The sequence below is a fragment of the Balaenoptera ricei genome, chromosome 1 (genome assembly GCF_028023285.1).
Source record: "Balaenoptera ricei isolate mBalRic1 chromosome 1, mBalRic1.hap2, whole genome shotgun sequence".
Taxonomy (NCBI): Eukaryota; Metazoa; Chordata; class Mammalia; order Artiodactyla; family Balaenopteridae; genus Balaenoptera; species Balaenoptera ricei.
Genome location: NC_082639.1, coordinates 7,072,156 through 7,095,472, shown reverse-complemented (window position 1 = coordinate 7,095,472; position 23,317 = coordinate 7,072,156). Strand labels below are relative to the sequence as shown.

At 55.8% G+C, this 23,317-nt stretch overlaps 1 protein-coding gene across 5 annotated transcripts in view; it reads right to left on the bottom strand.

Moving 5' to 3' along the window:
* Positions 1 to 211: 211 nt before the first annotated feature.
* The window catches only part of SPSB1 (splA/ryanodine receptor domain and SOCS box containing 1), a 71,185-nt gene continuing 48,079 nt past the window's right edge, over positions 212 to 23,317 (bottom strand). For 3 of the 5 annotated variants that reach the window (XM_059912274.1, XM_059912298.1, XM_059912290.1), the window contains exons 2-3: positions 10,421 to 11,265; positions 2,027 to 2,237 (exon numbers count right to left, since the gene is read on the bottom strand). In XM_059912274.1, the coding sequence (XP_059768257.1) occupies positions 2,110 to 2,237; positions 10,421 to 11,114 (822 nt within the window). In that variant the 5' untranslated portion in view covers positions 11,115 to 11,265 and the 3' untranslated portion in view covers positions 2,027 to 2,109. Of the gene's footprint in view, positions 2,238 to 10,420; positions 11,266 to 12,357; positions 12,496 to 23,317 lie in introns of those variants that run through there. The other 2 variants (XM_059912284.1, XM_059912264.1) reach the window with 2 other exon arrangements.

Here is a 23,317-nt window from a genome sequence, read left to right as displayed (position 1 = left end):
TCTGAGCTGCAGGCTCACAAACTTCTGAAAAAGGATGGGGATGGTCTAGGATCACCCCTCTGGGATTCTCCTCCTCCTCCATCTGGGGCTCCAGCTGGCATCCCACCCTCTGCTAAGGGGTCGGGGGGGAACCACCCAATTATCTGTTGAAAACCATGGACCTGCCCTTTTCCCTTCCCCCAAAGCACAAAGAGGGACTCCAAAGTGGCTGTGTATTTTAATAAACTTTCCTTTATTAGGTTACTGACTATTATCAACCATCATAAAATATCAACGGGAGTTTCAAAACTGTACAGGCCACAAGGCTCTGGGCTGAGAGGAAAGAAGGGTGGGGTCGAGGTTCAGGGAGCTGGGGGGCGGGAGGTGCAGAGAGATGACAAGGAGCCCGGTGATTTGTCCAGCGTCTGTGGGAGATGGCTGGGTCAAGGCGATAAGGCTGGGATCTGTATAAGTGAGACCCTCTCATGTGTAACATTCATCAGAACATGACCCACCCCGAAACAGGAGTGAGGAAAATCTTTAAAAGTCTTACAGGTTAGGTTCCCCCCACCCGCTGGGGGACATAAAACCTCCAAATAATAAGGGGGTAATTTACATTCCTCACCCAGTCTTGGCACCAATTTTGTGCTTTAAAAAATATACTCCACTGGAAGACTTTTTTTTTTTTTTTAAAGGTACCCTACAGCAGCTGTTTAAAACATAATTCTTACAGACAAATATATATGCATATATATTAAACATTTTAAACAAATAAAGTCATCTACTGTACCTGTACAGAAATGAACAGAAGGCAGATTCTAAGAGAGTCGACTTCAAGACATAAGAAACGGTGACTGTGGTGGCAGGTGCTGGGGTCTGCTACATGGGGGAGTTGTGCACGGGAGGGTGCGTCCCTCTCCTGCTGGCTGCCCGCCCCGACCCCCCTGCCCCACCTCACGGCTCTGGGGCACCGTGATGAACCCGGACAGGGGCACCAAGCGGAGACCTGCACTGGCTTCTAGGACACGCAACTCCGCTCTGGTCTCCCCCACCCCGCCCTGCCCCCGGCCTCTCAGGGAATGAAGACTCATTCATCCTCCCGTCTCGGTTCGGGTGGTCTTCAGGGACGCTAGAGCTTCCGAGGATGCACATGGCAAATCTCAGGTAGGAAAGCAAAAACAAAACCCAACCCACACCGAAAAACCCCACAGAAGACTAAAGAAATGAAACCACGTGCAAAGACGGGTGAGCCCTAGCGATGGGTGGCTGCCTGGGGAGATACGGGGAGCCGCCACTGCCCGTGCAGACGGGTCCCCCAAGGCACTCATATTGCACGTGAGGCTGATGCCCCCTCAGGGGCCCACGCGGGCACTCGGAGCAGAGCCCCTTGGAAACTGTAGGTCAAGGGACCCAAACAAAGACACCCCTGTGCCCACGTGGGGACACACGACAGACACGACCCAGCGAAAAGGCCAGGTGAGGCACACACACCCCAGGGAGGGGCAGGCGGAAGAAAAGCAACAGAACACTCCAGAGAGAGGTGACCCGAACAAGGTGTCCTTTCTAAATGGAATAAATAAATGGCTTTTGTTATTGTTAAAAGAATAAATACGGGGTACAGGGGCACCGACAGCCAGGACTGATGCTGGGTGCTCACGTGCCTGGGGAAGGTCCAGGTTTGGTTTCTGCCTCGGTGGCCACGGTGAGCTTCTGACGTCCTGAGCTTCGTCCGGCGCGGCTGCCCCGCTGGGCGGGCACCGGCCCTCATCTAAGCACCTCTTAGCACCCCCGGGATCTACTCTCGGCGCCGTGGGGCCCGGCAGGTGCGGGAGTACCCAGGCCACCCCGAGAGCAGATCGGAGCTCAGTGTAGGAGTTTATCCTCTGGGTCCTCTTCCCAGAAGGGGCGGTGATGCGGCATGCGGGGAACTTCTGCCAGTGTCCGGAAGGGGGACAGAGGGGCCCGTGTCCAGAGCAGTCTGTGTCCGGCGGGGCAGCCGGGGAGGCTGGGGGGGAAGAGCAGGACTTCCATGCCGCAGACGCCGGTCCGGGGCGCGGGGCGCGGCGGTGGCTCAGTGAGTTGGCACCGGGGTGGGTGGGGGCGGTCGTGCTGGTGGTCCCAGCTGTAGCATCACTGGTAGTGGAGGTAGGCCTTGAGGGAGGCGGGCAGCGGCAGCGCGTGGATCTCACCCAGGCGCTCCTTCCCCAGGGCCAGGCGCACCGAGCGGCGGCAGAGATCCATGAGCGGCAGGGGTTCCGCTGCAGAGACCGAGGAGAGACAGAGGACACTGGGTTAGCACAGCTCTAGGTGCTTCTAGAACAAACAACACTGACAACAGCAATAGCATCATTAATACTAGTTTTTAACGCCCAGATTAGATGACTCCAGATTAACTCATTTTACATTTTATATGAATTATTAGTTGCTAGCACGGAGAACTCACTGGACCAGGCCCCTTTGTAAGCCCTCATTTAATCCTCACAGTGGTTTATTATGAATGATTTGATAATCACAGGGAGATATACCATGACCATCAGCCCCATTTTACCGATGAGGAAACTGAGGGACAGAATCCAAATAACTTGCCCAGGGCCACACCGCTGGTAGGACACGGAGCAAGCATTCCAAGCCAGGCCATCCCTGCTCTAACCCATCAAACTAGAGGCCTCCTCAGTGCACGTCCATCCGGGGCACACAGGATGGACTCTCCCCTGCACGTACCCCCAGCACCAGACCCCACGCGGACCTTTAGGAGGGGAATTGTGTCGTGTTAACCCAACTGCTCACGGGGACTGTTCTCCAGTCCCTCTTACAGCTGAGGGCGCTCAGGCGCAGAGGAGACCGAATTGCCAGGGCTACAGGCTGGGATCCAAATCCCGGCAGTCTGGGCCCAGCTCACGGCAGAGCTGCCTCAGGAATCTGGATTCGAGAAGGGCTTCTAGCTGCAGCCTGTAAGGGCACCTCTGTCCTTGTGTCCCGGAGGGCCTGGGGCCTAGCTTCCTGCAAGAGAGGCTCCGTGCAGCTCGCACCTCAGATAAATTCTCAGCTCCAGAAGGAACTGGAAAGTCATGCCCTCCAGGGCCCTGGAGGCTGCTGGGAGCATGGTGGGCCCTGCTCACCAGGACCTCCTGGAGCTGACTCCTCCTAGCTCTCGTACAGGTGAGCCCACCGAAACAGCCTGGGGTCCCCCCCACGGTGCCCTGAACAGGCAGAGAGGCGAAATGAGGGCATCTGTGGCCTCATCCACGGTCTCCCCCAACTCCTTTGTGAACAAAATAAAGGTCAGGCCAAAAAACTGAGACACTCCCCACCATTTCCCTTGAGATCCCATTCCACCAATAAAAAGTGGACGAAAGTTCTGTAATATTCACCAGTGTGTCTCAGAATATTAAAAATAACATTTAAAAATTCAGTTATTGGGAATTCCCTGGCAGTCCAGTGGTTAGGACTTGGCGCTTTCACCGCCGAGGGCTTGGGTTCAACCCCTGGTTGGGGAACTAAGATCCCACAAGCCACATGGCTCAGCCATAAATAAATAAATAAAATAATAAAATAAAATAAAATAAAATAATTAAAATTCGGTGATTGAAGACCATATCCTAAGGCTGGGGGCATTGGGGGAAATGAGGAGCGACTGAGTAGGGGTTCCCTTTGGGGTGATGAAAGCATTCTAAGATGGCCCGCAGCGAGGGCTACACAGCTGTGAGCATGTGGGAGACCGCTGCATCATGCGCTTTAATGGGTGAAATGCACGGCATGTGAATTATATCGCAATAAAGCTGTCATTAAAAAAAAAAACACATTACATCTTAGGCTTGATAGTGCATTTACTAAATTCCAGGCTTTAAAAGAAGACAAACAATGGCTCTTCATCTCCCATGGGCAGTCACAGGAGATGGGATGGAAGTAGTAAATGTTTTTCATGGAAAGCTTTGAAACGGGGCCTTCCCTGGAGGCAAGAGGATGAACTAAATGACCTTCCATCTTTGTGGGTCAAGGATTCCACAGACCTGGTGGGTTGGGCTGGGATCCTCCCACCTGCCAGCCCGCAGAGACTTGGGTCTCCTTCACTGGACCTCGACCTGCCTCGGTGGCCCCAGATCTGGCCCCTCACTTTCACCCTGCACAGCAGCCTGACCTCCAGCAGATGGCTCCCTCCACTCAGGCCTCAGTTTCCCCAGCTGGAAGATGAAGGATGTGGACCAAAGGCTCCCCAAAGTCCTATGGGCTGAGCTCCTGGAGGCCAGCGACGCCTCACAGCAGCTCTCGGCCGGACCCGTGGTTGAGGAGCGAGTGGTCCTCTGAGCAATCGAGGGGGGGAATTCAGCTCCTCTCCTCCACTCAGAAGCTCTCCTCCATTCTCCTCCGGCACCTCCTCCCATGAGGATGTGGCTCAGGCCCCACGGGGAGGCAGAGGGGCTTCCCCTGGCGGCCGAAGGCACTTGAGAAAGCTTCAAGAGCCACTGCCTGTGGCCCGAGAGCCCTGCCGGGCTCGGGGAGGGAGGGCCGAGAGGGAGGTCCCATCACCACCTCTTGGCTAAATGGGTTTCGGGTCAACTCACCAACACCCTCAGGAAGAAACGTTTCTAAACAGCAGGTCATTGCCACCCCACCCCCACTGATCTTGCAGGAGGCAAAACAGCGATGGCCAGGGTCATGGTCTGATCGCAGAGACCGCGCGTGAGGCTACAGAAACGGACATGGGCACGGTGCCAGGGAAAACGTCTGTCCCACAGATTTTGGTTGGTCGCTCACAGGACCCAGAAGGCCTCCCCAACGACCTCAGTCCTTTCGCCTGGGGGGGCTGCAGGTTGTGCATCCGGCTCCATCCACGTGGCCGGTGCCCACCGCTCTTCCGCGGAGGCGCGAGGGGCCTCTGGCCGCCACGCCCACCTCTGGGGAGCCCAGGTGCCCGCTCCTGTGCATGGTTTATATGAATGAGAAGGGGTGTGGCTCAGGGACCAGAAAGCGAGGCCGGCGCTATACCTGGGAGCGGAAGGTCGAGCAACTGGACGAGGCCACGCGCCCACGTCCATATCTCCAGGAGAAGCGGCCACCTGGTGGCCTGTTTGAACACGCACGGCCGGGGCCACCTCCCAGTTCTGGGAAAGACTGCAACCCAGCCGGAGCCCCAGAGCCCGGGGCTGGGTCCAGTTCACAGGCTGTGAATGAACTTCGGGTCTGTGAGGTCAAGGATGAACGTCTCAAGTCCGGAAGTGCCCGGTTCAGCGACGTTCCCGCCCGCCGCCTTCACAGCTGCCGGGACTGGCCCTACGCTCCCTCCTGCAAGCAGCTTGCTGTGAAAACGCTCCAGAAGTGTTTTCTAGAAAGTCGTGGGTGGAGGATGACCATCCCGGGACCCGTGTGTATTTTCCCTTTACCTCAAGGCGTTTTTACAAAAAAGAAGCAAAAGAAAACACCAACCCCTTGTCTTTGCCAACTGGGGAAGGATGCCTGACACCCGGTCAGGTAACGTGGGCACGCTTGGTTCTCTGCCCCCCAGTTCTGAGAACGTGCTGCCCTCATGTGACCTCCCCCCACCCCAGAAGGAAGCCCCTGCAGGGCAGGGTGATCAGTCCCCCCGACGAGGAGCTCGCCCAGAGCCCAGCTGCAATGGGGGAAGGAAGGAGCCAGCGTCAGGTGTGGGCATCCCAGGAGGCTGGGAGGACACCAGGAGGAGGTCACCAAGGCAAAAAGCAGGAAAAGAGGTGGGCCTTCCCTGAACCCGCAATCATGACAAACCACACCAAATGTATCTGGGAGCCAAAAAAGGGGAGAATTTGAAAATGCTGAACTGCAGGGCAATGCTTCCTTAGTGGGAGGCACCATTAAAAGCAGGAGGGAGCAGGGAGGGAGGACCCACGGGTCAGGGACTCTTCCTTGGGTGACGGCCAGTCTGTTGCTTGCAAATAGGCCTTTCCCTCCTGCATCTCCAGGGAGCGTGGTGGGCAGGCCTAGGGGTCAAGTTGGGCCCTGTCCCCCGCCTACAATGACCAGCGCTGCCCCTTCACCCCAGAAAAGAGCAAGATGACACAGCAACCCCTCTGGTTGCAGCCTTAGCCCTGGAAGTCTTGAGCCCCTAGAAAGAGTCAGAACAAGTAGCCTGTGATCAGAGGTGGTTGGACAGCGGTGGAGGTCACACAGGGACACGCTGCCTTTGCTCTGGCCTCGGCCAGCTCAGCCCATGGCCCCAGCACTGGGGCAGAGACTCTGCGGGGGAGGGTACACCTGGCGTCCCGGGGAAGGCGGGCTGGGAGGACAAAATGCCCAGCGCAGCACCCGGGGTGGAGGGGAGGGGGCCGGGCACAGGCCTCCGGTGACTCCGGCTGACCCGCTCTGCAAACAGCTGCTCCCTGCTGAGGTCAGGACCTGGCGGCTGGGGTGGGGTGGGGCTGGGCGGGGAAGGAGGGAGCAGACTTTCCAGACAACCCAGGGAGCACTAACAGGTCAGAATCACCTCCAAGACTGTGAGAGCAAAGCCTGGCCCAGGCCTGACACCAAGAAGATGTATCTGGCCAGGCCTTCTGCCTGTCACGGGCTGCTCCCCCTGGGTGGACCCTGACGTTCCTCCTTCCTCAGCTGCAGTGGAAAGCCAAGCAAACCCTCCTGGGCAGAGGACTTGGGCGTCCTTGACTTCACTCCACAGACACTCCACCATCTGAGCGCTGGGCTCTGTCTGTCACTGTCTCGTCTCCCCTGCAGGTGGTAGCACAGGGAGGGGGAGGTGCTGTGGGTGGAGTAGCACCGCCCCCCCCCCCCCCCCCGCCACACCAAACTCAGGACCATCTGGAACCTCAGAATGTGATCTTATTTGAAACAGGGTCCTTGCAGATGTAATTGGTTAAGCAGAGGTCATACTGGAGCAGGATGGGCCCTGCCCTTATAAGAAGAGGACAGATACAGAGGAGGTCACGGGATGACAGAGGCAGAGACTGAGCGATGCACCTACAAGCCAAGGCGTCCTGGCGTGGGACGGACTCTCCTCCGAGCCCTCAGAAGGAACCGACCCTGCCCACGCCTTGGTTCCGGACACCTGAACTGGCACAGAACACATTTCTGTTGCTTTAAGCTGCCCAGCTGGCGGTCATCTGTTCCTGGGGCCCCAGGAAATGACCACACCACCCTCCTCTCCTCTCTACACCAGCCCCTCCCTCAGGCTTTTGAACCCACCCCATCCTGATGACCCTCGTCAAGGTCACCAGTGATCACCTCATTGCCAAAGCTGATGGACAAGTCTCAGCCGTGAGTGTACTTGCCCTGGCATCACTGTGTCCTTCTTGAAGTATCCTTTCCTCACTGCGTGCTCAGGGCACTACTCTCCCCTCCAGCCCCACGGCTATTACACCTCTCCTTCCTCATCGTCCACCCGGTGACGCGCCCCAGGGCTCGGCCACGGCCCCCTCCTCCTTCCTTTCCTTGGTGACCTCATCCAGGGGTTGCAGGTTTCAGCTCTATCCCCACTGACCAGTGTCCTGGACCCTGTCTCCAGACCTGCAGAGCCACCAGGATGTGTCACTTCCCCGCATCCACGGGGAAGTGACACATCCACGGCACCCACCCTGGCCCTCACCCCCATCACCTCTCCCCCTGGACAACCGTCATGGTTCCTCCCTGACCTCCTGGCGGCCACTCTTGCCTCCACTGTCCATTTCTACACAGGAGCCAGAGTGACCCTTCTAGGACATGAGATCTAACATCCTGAGTGGCTGGGGATCCTGCCCCACCCTCATGGGGTTTCCCATCCGGATCCTCCAAAGTCAGCCAGCAGTGCAGACTGGGGCTCTTTCATGTCTGACCAGGAGCGGGGAGGCGAGAAGCCAAGGGGGCCCCGGCACTGCCTGGCATTATGGTGGGGAGAGAGGGGCGTCCTCATCAGTAACCAAGAGTGTCGAGGGGGCCCAAGCCTCTGGGCACTTCCAGGTCCCCCCCGTCCCGGGTCCAGCTCAGGGGTAGCCTCTCGTAGTGCACGCCCATGCTACTCCTCTCCCCCTCAACCCCCTTTTAAGTTTCCCAAACAAGAAAAATTGCGAAAGCATCTGACCTCCCATCTTATGCAGAGCTGACAGGGCATCTACTGATCACGCCCATCTGGGCCTCCAGGACTGTTTCCACAGAACTGCGGCTGAGCCTTGTCCTGACTCGGCAGGGGAACAGTTCTGCTTGCTCATGCCCTGACTTGCCACGGGGGGAACAGGCCCCAGCCCCATCCCAGCCGCTCCGGGCTCTGTGCTCTGCCTTGGAGCTGGGCATGTAAACAGTGAAGCCGTGTGAACCCCCAGCACTGATGGACTTGTTTCCGGAGGGGACAGGGTTGCCCTGTTCTTGTAGAGGCCAACAGTCTCAGAGGCCTGGCAATAAGGCAGCGGACCCAACAATTCACGCATCTGTCGGCACACAATGGGCATTAAACTCCCTGGGGCTGTGGTCACTCTCTGTTGGGAAGAGGGAGACAGAGCTGCAGGCAGGGTCCCCTGAGACCCTAGGTCCTGGGGCTTCCAATCCCTGCCCATCCCCACACAGGGCAGATGTGGCTCTGGACCTTCTACCCTGTCACCTGGAGAGACAAGACCCACAGCACTCGCCCTGCCGGTTCCCTAGACCAGGTCTGAGGTTACTTCCTCAGAGAGGTTACGTGCTGGATGCACACCTAGCCGCCCCTGCCAGGAGCCCCAGGACCTCGGGTGCCGGCTGCACAGGTGAGGAAACGCCCCGCCTGGCTGGGACAAAGCCACAGAGCCCTCCGCTTCCCAAACCAGGGCAGTGCTGCCACAGGTAGGCTATTTTCACACGTGGTCTGAGGAAGGCCACTCTCTTTTCCAAAGGGACAGGTGGAAATTGCCATTGATTCAGCCTGTTTCTAATCCATGTTCTCCTCTCCAAAGGCCTCCTGACATCATAACTGAACAAACCCCCCGCAGGGCACTGTGTCCCAAAGGAGCCCATTCAGAAGCCTCCAGCACCAGGAAAGACCCTAAACCTGTCTAATGAATGAGAGCCCATTGGCTTTCATTTATGTGAGAGGCCCTAGTACCCCCAAAGCTGCAAAACCCAGCTCAATAATATGCTGGTTACTGTGCTAGAATGTGGTCAACTGCAGATCAAACCTGGAGGCAGGTCAACCAGAAACAAACCATGTTTATCAAAGACCATCCATCCACCCATCCACCCATCCATCCATCCACCCTTCTATCCATCCACCCACCCATCCACTCACTCCTTTAGTCATCCATCCACCCACCTATCCATCCATCCACCCACCTACCCACCCATCCATCCATCCATCCATCCATCCACCCTTCTATCCATCCACCCACCCATCCATTCACTCCTTTAGTCATCCATCCACCCATCCATCCATCCATCTATCCATCCATCCACCCACCTATCCATCCATCCACCCACCTACCCACCCATCCACCCATCCATCCATCCATCCACCCACCCATCCATTCACTCCTTTAGTCATCCATCCACCCATCCATCCATCCATCCATCCATCCATCCATCCAGCCTTCTATCCATCCACCCACCCATCCATTCACTCCTTTAGTCATCCATCCACCCATCCATCCATCCATCCATCCATCCATCCATCCAGCCTTCTATCCATCCACCCACCCATCCACTCACTCCTTTAGTCATCCATCCACCCATCCATCCATCCATCTATCCATCCATCCACCCACCTATCCATCCATCCACCCATCCATCCATCCATCCATCCATCCATCCATCCAGCCTTCTATCCATCCACCCACCCATCCACTCACTCCTTTAGTCATCCATCCACCCATCCATCCATCCATCTATCCATCCATCCACCCACCTATCCATCCATCCACCCACCTACCCACCCATCCACCCATCCATCCATCCATCCACCCTTCTATCCATCCACCCACCCATCCATTCACTCCTTTAGTCATCCATCCACCCATCCATCCATCCATCCATCCATCCATCCATCCATCCATCTATCCATCCATCCATCCATCTATCCATCCATCCATCCATCCATCCTCCTATCCATCCATCCACCCATCCATTCACTCCTTTAGTCATCCATCCACTCATCCATCCATCTATCCACCCATCCACCCACCTATCCATCCATTCACCTATCCATCCATCCAGCCAGCCAGCCAGCCAGCCACCCATCCACCCACCTATCCATCCATCCATCCATCCACCCACCCACGTATCCACCCATCCATCCATTTGTCCACAAGATGCTGCCATGTAATCTGCAGACTCTGGCTAGAAATCCTCACTTAACCAGAGATAGGCAAGAGTCGCCTCTGAGGATCTGAATGCTGGGATGTCTACTTAAAGACATTTAAATTTCAACAACTGTAAACTTCTAGCTGGGCCCAGCGAGGACCAAAGGGGACACAGGGAGTCCAGGGACACTGCCACCTCAGACAGAGCAAAGGACACTTACGGTCAAGTCCATTCAAGTAGCGCATGCGGATCTCACAGTGGCCCCAGACGGCACTCACTACGGGATAAAGTTTTTTGCCCTTGAGTCCCCGAAAAGCTACTCCCATGTACTGTCCATCCACAATGAAGCTCAGGGTCCCGTCGTCCATATCCAGGGCCACCAGGAAGGAGTCAGGGACAATGAACGTCTCGTCCGGCTCCAGAAAGGCTGGGTACGTTTTGCTTGGCTGGTTTTTGCCGTCATGGTAGAGCCGGTTGCGCCCCAAGTCCCAGCCCCAGGACTCGTGGTTATTCCCCACGAGTGTCGTGTACCCCACGGAGTGCAGGGGGGCGTCTGCCGTCGCCACCCCCACCACGGCGTGGGTGCCGCGCTGCCTCATGGCCCACGTGATCTGCCACACATGCAGCCCGCGCGTGTACCCGACTTTGCCCCTGATGGCGTCCGTGCTCTGGGCCACCGGATGCCGGTGAAAGATCAGCTTGTCGTCCTCCTTCACAAAGACGTTGAGCGAGCGGTCATTGTTGTTCCAAGAGTGGAGCAGCTGGACGTCGTAGGACACGGGGGGCATGTCCAGCAGCAGGTCCAGGCGGGTGGGCTTGCAGTAGTCCAGACCCTGGAGCTCCTGCTTCAAGGGCCGGTACGTGGGGTCCCTCATGTCCACCGTCTTGATACCTCCAGTGACCTTCTGACCCATGTCGGCCTCCCGTTTCACCTGGTCACCGACGCCCAAGGCAAACTCATCAAATCACGGGGCCTCTTCTCCAGTTTTCCAATCAGGCCTGGACGGCACCTCCTAAGGGAGTTTGCTAGGCGGCCTCTGCCCGGTGTGGAGCATCTGGTACTGCCTAGTGGATGGAAGGAGAAACAGGAGGCCAAGTGAGCAGGAGGTGCGGACAGAAGGGGAGAAATTAACTCGGTTCGTATCACGCCGGCACGCCCCAGCAGTCTGCCTTCCGGGCTCCTGTCACACCGGATTCCGGGCAGGCCAGAGCCTCGGCACAGAGTGAAATTCCCTTCTGTGCCCGCGGCTAGGTTGGCATAAAGGAGGGAGGCCGTCCACCTGACGGTCTGCGTGGACAGGCGGACTTGGGACGGGCACTGCTCGTAACTGTGTCGGGTGCCCAGCCCGAGGCTCACCAAATACCTCATCACGGTTTCTCAGGGCAGAAGGCCAAGCTGGCCCGGTGCCGACATCAGCCCAGCGCAGTGGGGCCTCTCTCCTGGTCGAAGGGGAAGTTTACTCCCTGTGCCTGCTGTTTGGAAGGAAGGTGAATCCCCGAGTGGCAGCAGAAGCCGTTTGAGATGCCACCTCCCAGTCCCTCTCTCTTCCGGCACAGCCGCCTCCGAAGACGCACCACCGGTTCCCACTAGGGAAGGGAACCCCAGTGCGCATAAAGCCCCTGATCAGCAGTCCCTGAGGCCGCAGCAACCCCCCCAGCTGGCCCCGAGTCGGGTGGGCACAGAGGCTTTCACCCCCGGTAGCTCTGGACCAACTCGTAGACGGCCACCCCTTCCCGCCCACACTCTTCAACTTGCAGCTAATGGTCGGCTCCTCAGGTCCCCACAGCCCATCTGGGGAGGAAGTGCCACTCCAAGATGCCTCACTCCCGCCCTGGCTACACCATCCCTTGGCTCCTTTAAGGGAAATCGGAGCCTTGGGTTGGAGGAGAGATCTCAGTGCATCCGTCCGTCGTCCTCTGTGCCGGCAGCCCCAGGAGGAGGGGCTGAAATGTGCGATGGACAGGACTCTGGCCATCCCTGCCACGCCTGTCCCCGGTGTCCGCCTTGGAGAAGGGAAAATCACGAGCTACTTGGGTTTCCTGAGCCTCACTCAAGAGAGAAGGTGGTTCCCGCCATCAGAACCCCACCCCCGCCCCCGGCCCGCAGAAGGGACTCTTGGCTGCCTGGTGTGGGGGGGATGGGCTCCCAGGACTGACCAGACAAGGGAGCAGGCCGGCTCCTGGCTACATAAACACAACCAAACGGGGACACAGAGGAGCTGGGCGAGAGGCCATCGGTGCCTGGCTGCTGGAGAAGCATCACAGGGTCACTTGTTCCAAGGAGCACGATGGTGCCTGGGACAAGGAGGAAACAAAGGAGCCCAGTGTAGGGGCTGCAGCGGGCGTGTCGCTGTCCCACTGCGGCAGCAGACAGAGCGCCTGCCGGGGGACGAGGGCAGGCACCGGCTGCAGGAGATCTGCGAACCTGGGACCACTGGCCTCCCTGTCGGGCGCCCAGGCGCCAGCAGGGCCAGGAGGAGGGGCGGGACCTGCGCCAGGCCGGACGCTGGTCTGGTCTCTGGCTGCCCTGGAGATGCCTTCCTCTGAGCTGGGAAGAGACCCCGTGAGACACCGTCCTCAGGGTGGCCAGGGCCCCTGGAGACTGGCTCTCGGCAGACACCCGAGTGGGAGCCCTTGGCCCGGACCTCCTTACCTCAGTGGACGGGTCACCCTTCTCGCCCTCCCCTCTGTGGTGTGGAACAAGAGGCTCCCTCATGGGCACTGCTTCAGAGAGGGGCTGGGACCCCTCGTGTCAAATGTTTGCAAAGCTGTACAGAGCTGAGGGGTCCCTCGGCGGCCGGGAGACCACCCTGGTTCTGGAAAGTTCTGTGGATATGATGACCTCATGATCTAGAACTCCCAGGACAATCCCAATTTCAAGCTTTCAGTCCCATCAACTCTCAAGAGCCATCGAAACCTCCAGGACTCCCCCCAGGGCCCTGCTGAGCGGGCATCCATGGCTATGGGGCCTGATTACCAGGATGCGGAGAGCCTGGGTTTTGGTGTGGCAACGCGGTCCTGGTAACTGCAGAGACTGGCTGCTTGCTTCCCTGACCCCCCTCTTCCACGCCTCCCCAACGGCATCTTTCTGAGCTGGGGGAAAGCTGGTCCAAGGCAGATCTCAAAGTCAGAAGCACCCACACCCATCTCTGTCTGGATACCCACTCTGGCTGGTGCCCAGCAACCTCTCTGTGCAGGACCCCGTGGGGACACAGGTCAGCTCTCTGGGAGGACAAGGAGGGAATTAATATCTGAAGAGAGTTCATTTTACCGCTTCCTGAAGTGAAGCAGTCGGTCGCCGTCCTGTCGGCTGGCTCTGGCCTCACGGCAGGAAGGACCTCTCTCCCAGAATCTCATGGCACTGAAGATCCCACTCCACCCACGACCCCTGGGAACAGGTGGGAAAAGTGACGGGGAGGCTGGGGGTCGGGGGAGAGGAGACCCGGGGCAGGTGGGCTGTGTGCGAAGGGAAGGTGGTGGGGAAAAGTCCTGCCAACACGTTAATTTAAAATACTTGGAGGGCTTCCCTGGTGGCGCAGTGGTTGAGAATCTGCCTGCCAATGCAGGGGACACGGGTTCAAGCCCTGGTCTGGGAAGATCCCACGTGCCGCGGAGCAACTAGGCCCGTGAGCCACAACTACTGAGCCTGCGTGTCTGGAGCCTGTGCTCCGCAACAGGAGAGGCCGCGATAGTGAGAGGCCCGCGCACCGCGATGAAGAGTGGCCCCCACTCGCCGCAACGAGAGAAAGCCCTCGCACAGAAACGAAGACCCAACACAGCCAAAAATAAATAAATAAATAAATTTAAAATACTTGGAGAGAAATGGGTGGGAACGGAGAAAGACCACAACAAGGAGGTTGGGGACAAGTCAGAGGTTGGGGGGGTGGAGGGTTGAAGGGGTGGCGGACGAGCAGGGAAGAGAGGGAGAGAGGGGCTCATGGGCCAGTAAATCTGGGCCTGTGCACACATATAACTCCTACTTCAGCTGGACCAGGCAGTAAACTCTCTCTGTCAAGGGCTAGCTAGTAGATGTTTTAGGCTTTGTGGGCCCAACAGTCTCTGTGCAACTACTCAACTCTGCCTGTAGCACGAGATCAGCCACAGACAATGCATAAATAAGTGAACCTGGCTGAGTTCCAACAAAACTTTATTTACAAGAACAGACCAGCAGGTAGTCGGCCAACTCCTGAGCCAGACTAAGGGCCCTACACAGGGATCACTGCAGTAGGAAAGCACAAGACGGAGGTGAAAAGGAATCTCGTGGCAGCAAGGTCAGTCCAGCCTCAGAACACGGGGTCAGAAAAGACAACGTAACCTCACAGTGACTTGTCGGCTGTCTGTCCAGGTGAGCTCCACCAGCTTCTTCCCTTTCTGAGATTCTACCTCCTGGTTGCCAAGCAGGTTTACTTACATGGCCCTTGTGTTAAGCTCCTACCCTCCTGGTCCCCCATGTTGGGAACCATCCAAGGCGGGGAGCCCTTCTGGCCCCTGGACCATGTGACCTTGAGCAGAGGGGGGGTCCCTGGGAGGAAGAGGCTGGGGAGAGGGGGCGAAGAGGGCAGGCAAAGATGCCCGCAGCATCTCGGGACCACTCCCGCACGAGGGCACCCTGGGGCCTAGCCAGGGACGTGAGCCACCCCTTCTGCTGTTCCTGGGCCATCCTGCCATCTGAGTCACCTCCTAGGTGGTCAATCACTGTGGCAACCCTAGGGTCACTCTTGACTCACCTGTCACCTGCCCAACCCCACTCTGTGTCCAGGCCAACACCTCCTGCTGTCCACACACAGCCACCTCCTTGCCACGCAAGGCCACTAAAGCCATCCAGTTGCCCTTCACTTTCCGTCTACTTCCAAATGTGGCCGCGGAGATCCACTAGCCCTCTTTTTGGGGACTGTAGCCTGGCAGGGCGCTCCCCTCCAGGCTCCGCTCCAACTTCACCACCTGACTCTGCATCATTCCTCCAACAGCCCTGCGCCCCCAGCTTCCGATCCTCGGCCTTCTCTGCCTAGGATTCGTCCTGAGCTTTTCTGAGCCTCAGTTTGCTCCTCTGTAAGATGGGTGTCCCACGCATACCTAAGACTCAGCTGAGACAATGTTCCCGAGAGGACCTGGAAAACTGGCATTTTCACTTTTTTGTTTTTATTTTTAGACCGTGCTCCATACACTGAACGAAGATCACTGTTAGCCATCTTCCTGGTCACCATACCTGGTCCTACAGATGGACGCTGTCTTTGGGCCAGACCCAAGTGCTTAGAATGCTGAGCTAGAGCAGATCAAGTTTAAGGTCCCTTCTAAGCCGGGGCCAGCAAATAAGGGGCCAGATGGTAAATATTCTAGGCTTTCTAGACAATATTTAAGTGAATGGGCATGGCTATGTTCCAATAAAACTTGATTTATAAAAACAGACAGTGGGACCGGATTTGGCCCAGGGGCCATAGCTTACTGATCCCTGTTCTAAACCCAAGCAAAACTGCTGACACTCTCACTAAAATACCTGGACATGAAGGTCGGTGGGGGGGGCAGGGGGGAGGGGAAGTAGGTTACATCACCCAAAAGTGCCGAGTGATGGAGATGCTGTTTTGGCCTGTGCAGATCCTGTTAATGCCGGGCCAAGGCGGGAGTCCCCGGTGGGCACCAAACTTTAGGTAGGAAGTGGGAGAAGCAGTACAGTCCCCAGTTCCGGGACCAGCCCCCTTTCCTGTGTCTGACATAAATGCAGATGTCCAGGCTTTGCAGGGCCTAGAGTTGCTACAGGAGTGTCAGGGCCTGGGCTGGCTCAGCAGGTCCTTGGTGAGTCCCCAGGAGGTGGGAGGACCCAGCCCTCATCCCCACCCGGGAGAAGCAAAGCCACAGAGGGGGCGGAGGGGGTGGCCGTGTATTGCCCTGCGGGGCTGGAAGAGAGAAGTGGGGGACAGAGGTGGCCTTGTTGCTGCCACCACTCCCCGCCCGTCACACGCAGACACACATACACACACATACACACGTGTGTGTGTGCACACTCAGAGCTCCAGCAGCTGTGGTGGCATCAGCGCTAAGGAGCAGGAGGGAGGCGAGGAGGTCCAGGCAGCGCCATGGCCAGCGGTCCCCACTCCCCTTCAGTGCCTTGATGGCAGTGCTCTTTCCCAGAAAGCATTGCACATTAGCTACGTGTTCCTAAGATCACATCCGCCCGTTCCTCCTCGCGGCTGCCTCAAGCCAACCCTCAGACAACAAAGTCCTGCCCCCCAACCTCTGATCGCCCCAATAAGACACTGTTCTCACTGTCCTCAGTCCCTGAGGCTGCAGGGACAGGTTGCTGCAAACAAGGTTCCAGCGCCCGGTGTTTCCCAAAGACCGATGCCATACCCAGAAAGGGGTGAGAAGAGACCCAGCATGCCCCGGGCTCCGGCGGGACAGGGGGCTCTCGTGCTTGGTGGGCGGGTCGTTACCCTCGTCAAATACAGCAGCATGAGTATCTCAACCAGAACCAAGAATACGTGTGTACAAATGAGTAACACACACACACACACACACACAAACACACACACACACACACCCCCCCTAGAAGCTTGGCAAGGCTTCTCGGATTTTGCATTTACTTTCAATAGAGTGAATGAGATCAAAAGCTCTGGGACAGAGGGGGAGGAACGTCTGCGAAGCCCTATGGCTTGACTTGGCTGGACACTTTCCGCCTACTGAGAACCCCCTTCTCCCCCAACGCCACACACATCATCCTCACTGGGTCAGAGGTCAGTTCATGGTTCACTGTGAGAAGGGATGCCACTTGGACCCTCTAACGGGCAAAAGCCTTCCATGCAGTGTCCCCAAGAATCCACCAGAGCCACCCGTCCATAACGGAATTCTAAGCAGATGAACCTCCTTCCGCTGCTGCCACCGGCAGCCAGTTAAGTGCTTCTGCTCAGGGTCCGGGGACCTGTGCTCCTACCCCAAAGCCCTGCTTCAGAGAGGGTTTGCTGGGGACCACAGCTCTCCACAGGAAGGAAGACCAAAGCCTCACAAACCACCTTCCCTCTAGTTTCTTGGGCTCCTCCAGGTGGTCTCTCTGTGCCCTTGGAGGGAGGGATAACCAGATCCAGAATTAGTAGACGTGCAGGGAAGGAAGCCCAGGATTGGAGAGTGAACCCCAGAGGGTGGCGAGGAGTAAGAAACACCCCCGAAGCGCACTGTTTGCGGGTCTGAACAGTGGGCTGGGTGAAGGGCACCCAGCCTTTAATGACCTAAGGCAGTGATTCTCTCTGAAGGGGGAGGGAAGGGTATGCTCATATCCATGTCTCCTGGGCACATGTGGTGGAGAACGCCTGTTGGATACACCCACGGCTTTCACTATGCAAGTCACAGAGAAAAGTGATGCTGGCAGAGTTCTATGGGTGACGGGGGACCAGTGAGCCTTATGGGATGCACAGGGTTAACAAAGGTTCAGGGGAACTGGAAAGGATGTTGGGAAAAGGCCATTTGTGTACAGGTGTGGGCGTGTATCCCAGAGAGACCCCAACTGGGACATGCTTCTCGGCGTGCAGGTGCCATGTGGCAGTCCCCACCCGGGTGTAAAATACGCCGCAATCACCCACCGACCAGCTTTCCAGGGGTCTGGTCTACAAAACCCTACAGCCCTGCCCAGGGGCATGTGGGCAAAGATGCTCCCTGCACCACGAACTCCAGCAGCCTTGGAGACAGGGAGGTAGCCTCTCAGATGTGCTGATTTAAATGTAACACAAAAAATGTAACACATTTTGTTACACAAAATGTAACACCACGCTGTTAGATTTTAAAAAGCAAATCAGAGAACACCATGCAGAGCACGATCCCATGTCTGTAAGAACAGAATTTTTAAAAGATGCTATCTGTGAACGTTTGTCTGTAGGCATAGAGAAAGGTTTAGAAGGATAAACACCAAACCTTCCACAACGGTTAGTCCTGGAGGGTGGGGCGGAAGGAAAGATGCGTTCATTTTAAGGACTTTTTGAAATGAAAAAAAATTTTTAATGCATGTATTCCCTTTTGCAATGAAAATAATGTTTAAGCAAAGAAAAAAGAATAAAAGGCTGCAAAATACTGATTGAACGCACTACAGTCACAAGCACAAGTTGTCCCCAGAGCAATTGTTCCTACAGGCTCTCCACGTGTGTCACTTCTTATAAAGCAAGCACAGGATAAATGATTAATTTACCCAGGAAGATACACATGGAGACAGTAGGGCATTTAAAATAAAAGGACAAGAATTCCCAGCTACAGCTCTGGGGCCATCCCCAAAGGGGACAGTATTTCTATAACGACTTCTCCTAAGACTTCCAATTACACTGTTTCCACAACACAAATTTTAATTTTCCCAGCAAAAATGGGGTAGCTATCTGTCTCCGTGGGCCCCAAGCAAGAAAAGAACTGCTCCATGCTCAGACGGGAAACCCAGCCTTGGCAGCTGTATGTGGTTCTGTGCCCCGCCAAGGCCAGAAGGGGAGGTGAGGACAGAGGACCTCGGCAGGGGTGGGGCGGGGGGAGCAGAGGCTGGAGGGGGCAAGAATGCCAACCTTGGCTCAGCTGGGACAGCTCACTCAGCACCTGCCCGTAACTTGACGCTGTCCCTTCAATTAAAGCCACAGCTCCGCAGTTCCGCCTTCCAAAAAAGCACGTTCGGATCAATTGGCCCTGGAACTACTAAAAATTATCCTTTTGTTTTGTTGTTAAAAAAAAAAGGTTTGTTGAACGAGCAATACCCTCTGTTGGAGACACGGTCCAAGGTGACCGGTGACAAATGGATGGAACAGGGGTGGGGGGCAGGGGACACACAGAGGCGGCCACTGAGGAGCGGCAGACGTACACTCACCCCCTTTCAGCTCAGTTCCCCCTCAGTGCGTCTGACTGACCCCAGAACAGTAAAACCATTGTTTCGACCCAAGATGGGGAAAGAATAAAATTCAGGATGTGGAACAAGGTGACCTATTTATAAAGCCTCCTTTCACCTGCAGATCAAATGAGCTCCCTCCCTCCGCCTCCCCACCTCACACATCGCTGGTTGCAGCCCAGGGTTTTGCAAGAGAAGCAGGCCTGAGCGATCGGTTATTAGATCAGGGTGCCACTTCTGCAGCCTGCATATTAGGGTTCTGTGCTTCATCAGCCGGGGCTCCAGAACACATTTCGGTGGTGGGAGCGCCCAGGGTGGGCGTGCTCTGTGCCGCCTGGCCACGGAGCCCCGGCCAAGGTGCCACCAACCAGAGGACAAGAGCCATGTGGTTACCCTAACCCTACCCCATCCCTTGAGGAGGGATGCCCAGGAAGACCCAGGAAAGCTGTCTTCTTGCTCAAGCAGGGAAGTAAAAGTCAGTGTCTGCCCCTAGAATCAACCAAAAGTACTGGACCTTTCTGGAAAGTTCTGACGAGTGATTCTGGAGAGAAAATCCCACACGGGCCGGAGCTCTAGCCTCTGACTTCAAAAGACCAAAAAATGCACCTGCCGTAAACACCTACGGAAGGACCCAGATTACTCATGGCACTTTCAGAAAGGGCTCGAATCAGTTGAGCCTTGTCCCTGGGAAATAGCATCAACATTCATTCAGAGACTAAAAATTAAAAAAAAAAAAGTCACGGCTGCAGCCGAGTCAAGGTTATAACGGCAACGGCCTGTGCTTTGTTCAGATGAGAAGCTCTGCTCTTTGGAGGGAGCTGAGTGACACACAATGACACACACAGACCTTCCTGAAAGTTTTCTGAGACAGCAGCAGATGTGCCTTGGAGTGGCAGTGGGAACGAAGTCTAGATGGTGACCCCCAACCTTGCTCAGGCTGGGTGGTCCATCACACTGGGCCTGCCTGGTCCACGCAGGAGCTGAGGGGGCCCCGTGGAAAAGGGGCAGGAAGGCAGCACGGAGGACAGTGCCATGGCCACCTCCGAGGGAGAGCCCATGGGTGCCCAAGGGGAAAGGCTCGGGGATGCAGGTGCTTCCTCACCCCACTGGGCTGGTGGCAGAAGCCTACAATCCCCGGTGGCCTGGTGGCCCCAGTGAGCTCACTCCGGTCCCGAGAAAAGTGGGGCTCACCTTCCCCGAGGTGGGCGCCTGGAGAAGCCTCCACAGGGAAACAAGGGTCCTCTCTGGAGGCCCTGGCCTCCCGCAGGATGCTCGCTCACCCGCTCAATCCACCGGCCGCTGGCCTCCATCAGGGGTCCCTGGAACAAAGCCTGGCCACGCCCAGGCTTTAGGGCCCGGAGGCCTGAGTGGGAGCAGGTGACACTCTGGCCTCTTTCAGCGGGATGTGCCAACTGGGAAAGGTCACCTCTGAGAGTGGTCATGTGGGTCACCCCACATCCCTTCAGGAAGAATGAGCAGGAGGGAGGCCAGGGAGAGACGTAAGGCCGCGAGAGGAATCAGCTCACAGAGAGGCAGAGGGGCTCGGGTCCCCTTATCCCACCCGGCAGACCCAGGTGATGCTCTCAAACCACGCGGGGGTGTAAAAGAGGGGCAAGGGCAGCATTCAGGGTAGCTAAAGCACTCAACACAGCATCGGGCGTACACAGTAGGTGCTTAATACATGCCGCTCCCTGCCCCCTCCTGCCTCCTTTTAACATGAGGAGATGAAAAAAGGATGGGGCTTCCCTGGTGGCGCAGTGGTTAAGAATCCGCCTGCCAATGCAGGGGACACGGGTTCGAGCCCCAGTCTGGGAAGATCCCACATGCTGCGGAGCAACTGGGCCCGTGAGCCACAACTACTGAGCCTGTGCGTCTGGAGCCTGTGCTCCGCAACGGGAGAGGCCGCGATAGTGAGAGGCCCACGCACCGCGATGAAGAGTGGCCCCCGCTCGCCGCAACTGGGGAAAGCCCTTGCACAGAAACGAAGACCCAACACAGCCATAAATTAATTAATTAATTAATTAATTAATTAATTAATAAAATAAAAAAAAAAAGGATGGAATCTTGAATGCCAAGTGCAAGAGAGCACTCAGCCAGGGAACACCAAGACAGGTGCGAGTTAAGGCCTCACAGGGTGGCCCAAGGAGCCCAGTCCCCTCGTGTAAGACCACCGCTCCAGCACAGCCACCTGTGGTTGTACAACCTCTCAAACCCCATTAAATAACGTAAACCCTTTAGGTCAAGAGCAGGGGCAGAAGTCCCGTAAAACGTCTACAGTGGGGAGAGGCCGTAGGGATGCTCTCTTGCAAACAGGTTCACAGGAGTGGTTCTCAAAGTGGGGTCCCCGGATCAGCAGATCAGCATCACCCGTTAGAGACGCAAAGGCTTGGGCCCCAGCCCTCACCTCCTGAATCAGGGACGCTGAGGGTGGGGTCCAGCCCTCTGCATACTAATGAGCCCTCCAGGGCATTAGGACACTGCTGGTTTAAAGGAATTATAGCTCACCATTTTGGAATCTCAAATCCACATTAAGTGAGAACTGACAGGCTTGGATTGATGACCACAATTTAAAAAAATTTCTTGTTCTATCTTGATTTGAAATATTTCAAATGTTATACGTGCTCATAAGAAATCTCAAAGAAATGTATACAGTATAAATTAAAAGTGTCCCCCTCCCAATCAAGTGCAGATACAGGGACCGTCCACTTATAGCAAAGGATCACACCACACACACTTTTTCCAAGCCATAATATATTAGCTCCTACATCAATTTTATGCGTTAGTAGCTGCATAATATTCCATTATCACAATTTTGGTAACTTTCCCTTATAGAAGGACATCTGGGTTGTTTGACTATAATGATGGTCGTGTGTGGGAGGTTAAGAATTTCTCCCTAACAGGCTGGCCTTAGAGCCGTTTCTTTTCTTTTCTTTTTCTTATTTTTGGCCACGCCGTGTGGCTTGCGGGATCTTAGTTCCCCGACCAAGGATTGAACGCATGTCCCCTGCAAGGGAAGCATGGTCCCAACCACTGGACCACCAGGGAAGTCCTGTGTTTCTTTTCATTTTCACAGCCACCTCTCCTCTCAACACCCTCAAAATCTTGGGCTCTCAGAACCCCCCATCCCACTGTCCATTTTTCGAAGAAGAAAATCAAATGTGAAAGTAACCTACCAAAAGGCTTCCCGATCTTGGAACTGACCGTGGGGTCTGAAGGCGCTCAGGAGTTTCTGCGCAACTAGTTGGGCTGAAGGTTTGTCAACTGGACCTTGAATGGACCACAGCCAATGAACTTGGACAGGATTCTAAAAGGAATGGGGCAGCGTGTCTCCTAGTGCAACCTAATCACCATATCCTGGGTGGGATTTCACGGAACTCAACAGGATGCCAAGGGAGAGGTAAATCCCTGGGCCTCACAGGCCGGTTGGTGAAAAAAGGACTTATATATCCTTTAAAGCCACAGTAGCCTGCAGGAACTTCCTCTTTTAGGTTGCTGGTCTTCCTCCTCCAATCCCGTCAACCTGGGAAGTCCTGAACACCGGGGCTGATAACTCAACAAGGCGGGGAGGAGGGGGCTCAGCAAGCCCACAGGTGGCGGATAAATTCACCCTGAACCTCCAGGCAAGTGGAAGGGTCCGGGTGCTAGATTCCCACGGCACCGGCTGGTCACGTGGGGGTGATGCGAGGAGGCAGGAAGGGGGCTCCCCAGCTACATCTATGGAGATGGACACAGTCATCCAAGATGCTAGCTGAAAGGATCACTCTTTGAGAGGCACGGAAAAAGGTTTGCTATCTTAAGTAAAAGGAAGGACACAGCTGTATCTGGCCTAAGAGTAAAATCTAGAAAAAATTATACAGGCACATGCAGGAAAAGAGATGAAAAGGAAGGTGGAAACATGATGTTTCTCTGTTTAGAGTGATGAACTTATGGGATTCCCTTTCTTTCACATTTCCTTACTGTTGTCTTATTGTTGTTACAAAACCATAAATGGACGAATCCAAATGTCGATCAATGCACGATTGGATGAACCAATTGTGGAATATATATTCAATGGAATATCATTCAGCCATAAACAAGAATAAGGGACTGACACCTGCCATAACATGGATGAACCTCCAGCCCTTTATGCTGGTGAAAGAAGGCAGATACAAAAGGTCACATAGTGACGCTCCCGCTTCTATGAAATAGCCAGAATACGTAAACCCATAGAGACAGAAAGCAGATTGGTGGTTGCCAGGGAAGGGGGAATGGGGAGTGACGGCTAATGGGTCAGGGTGT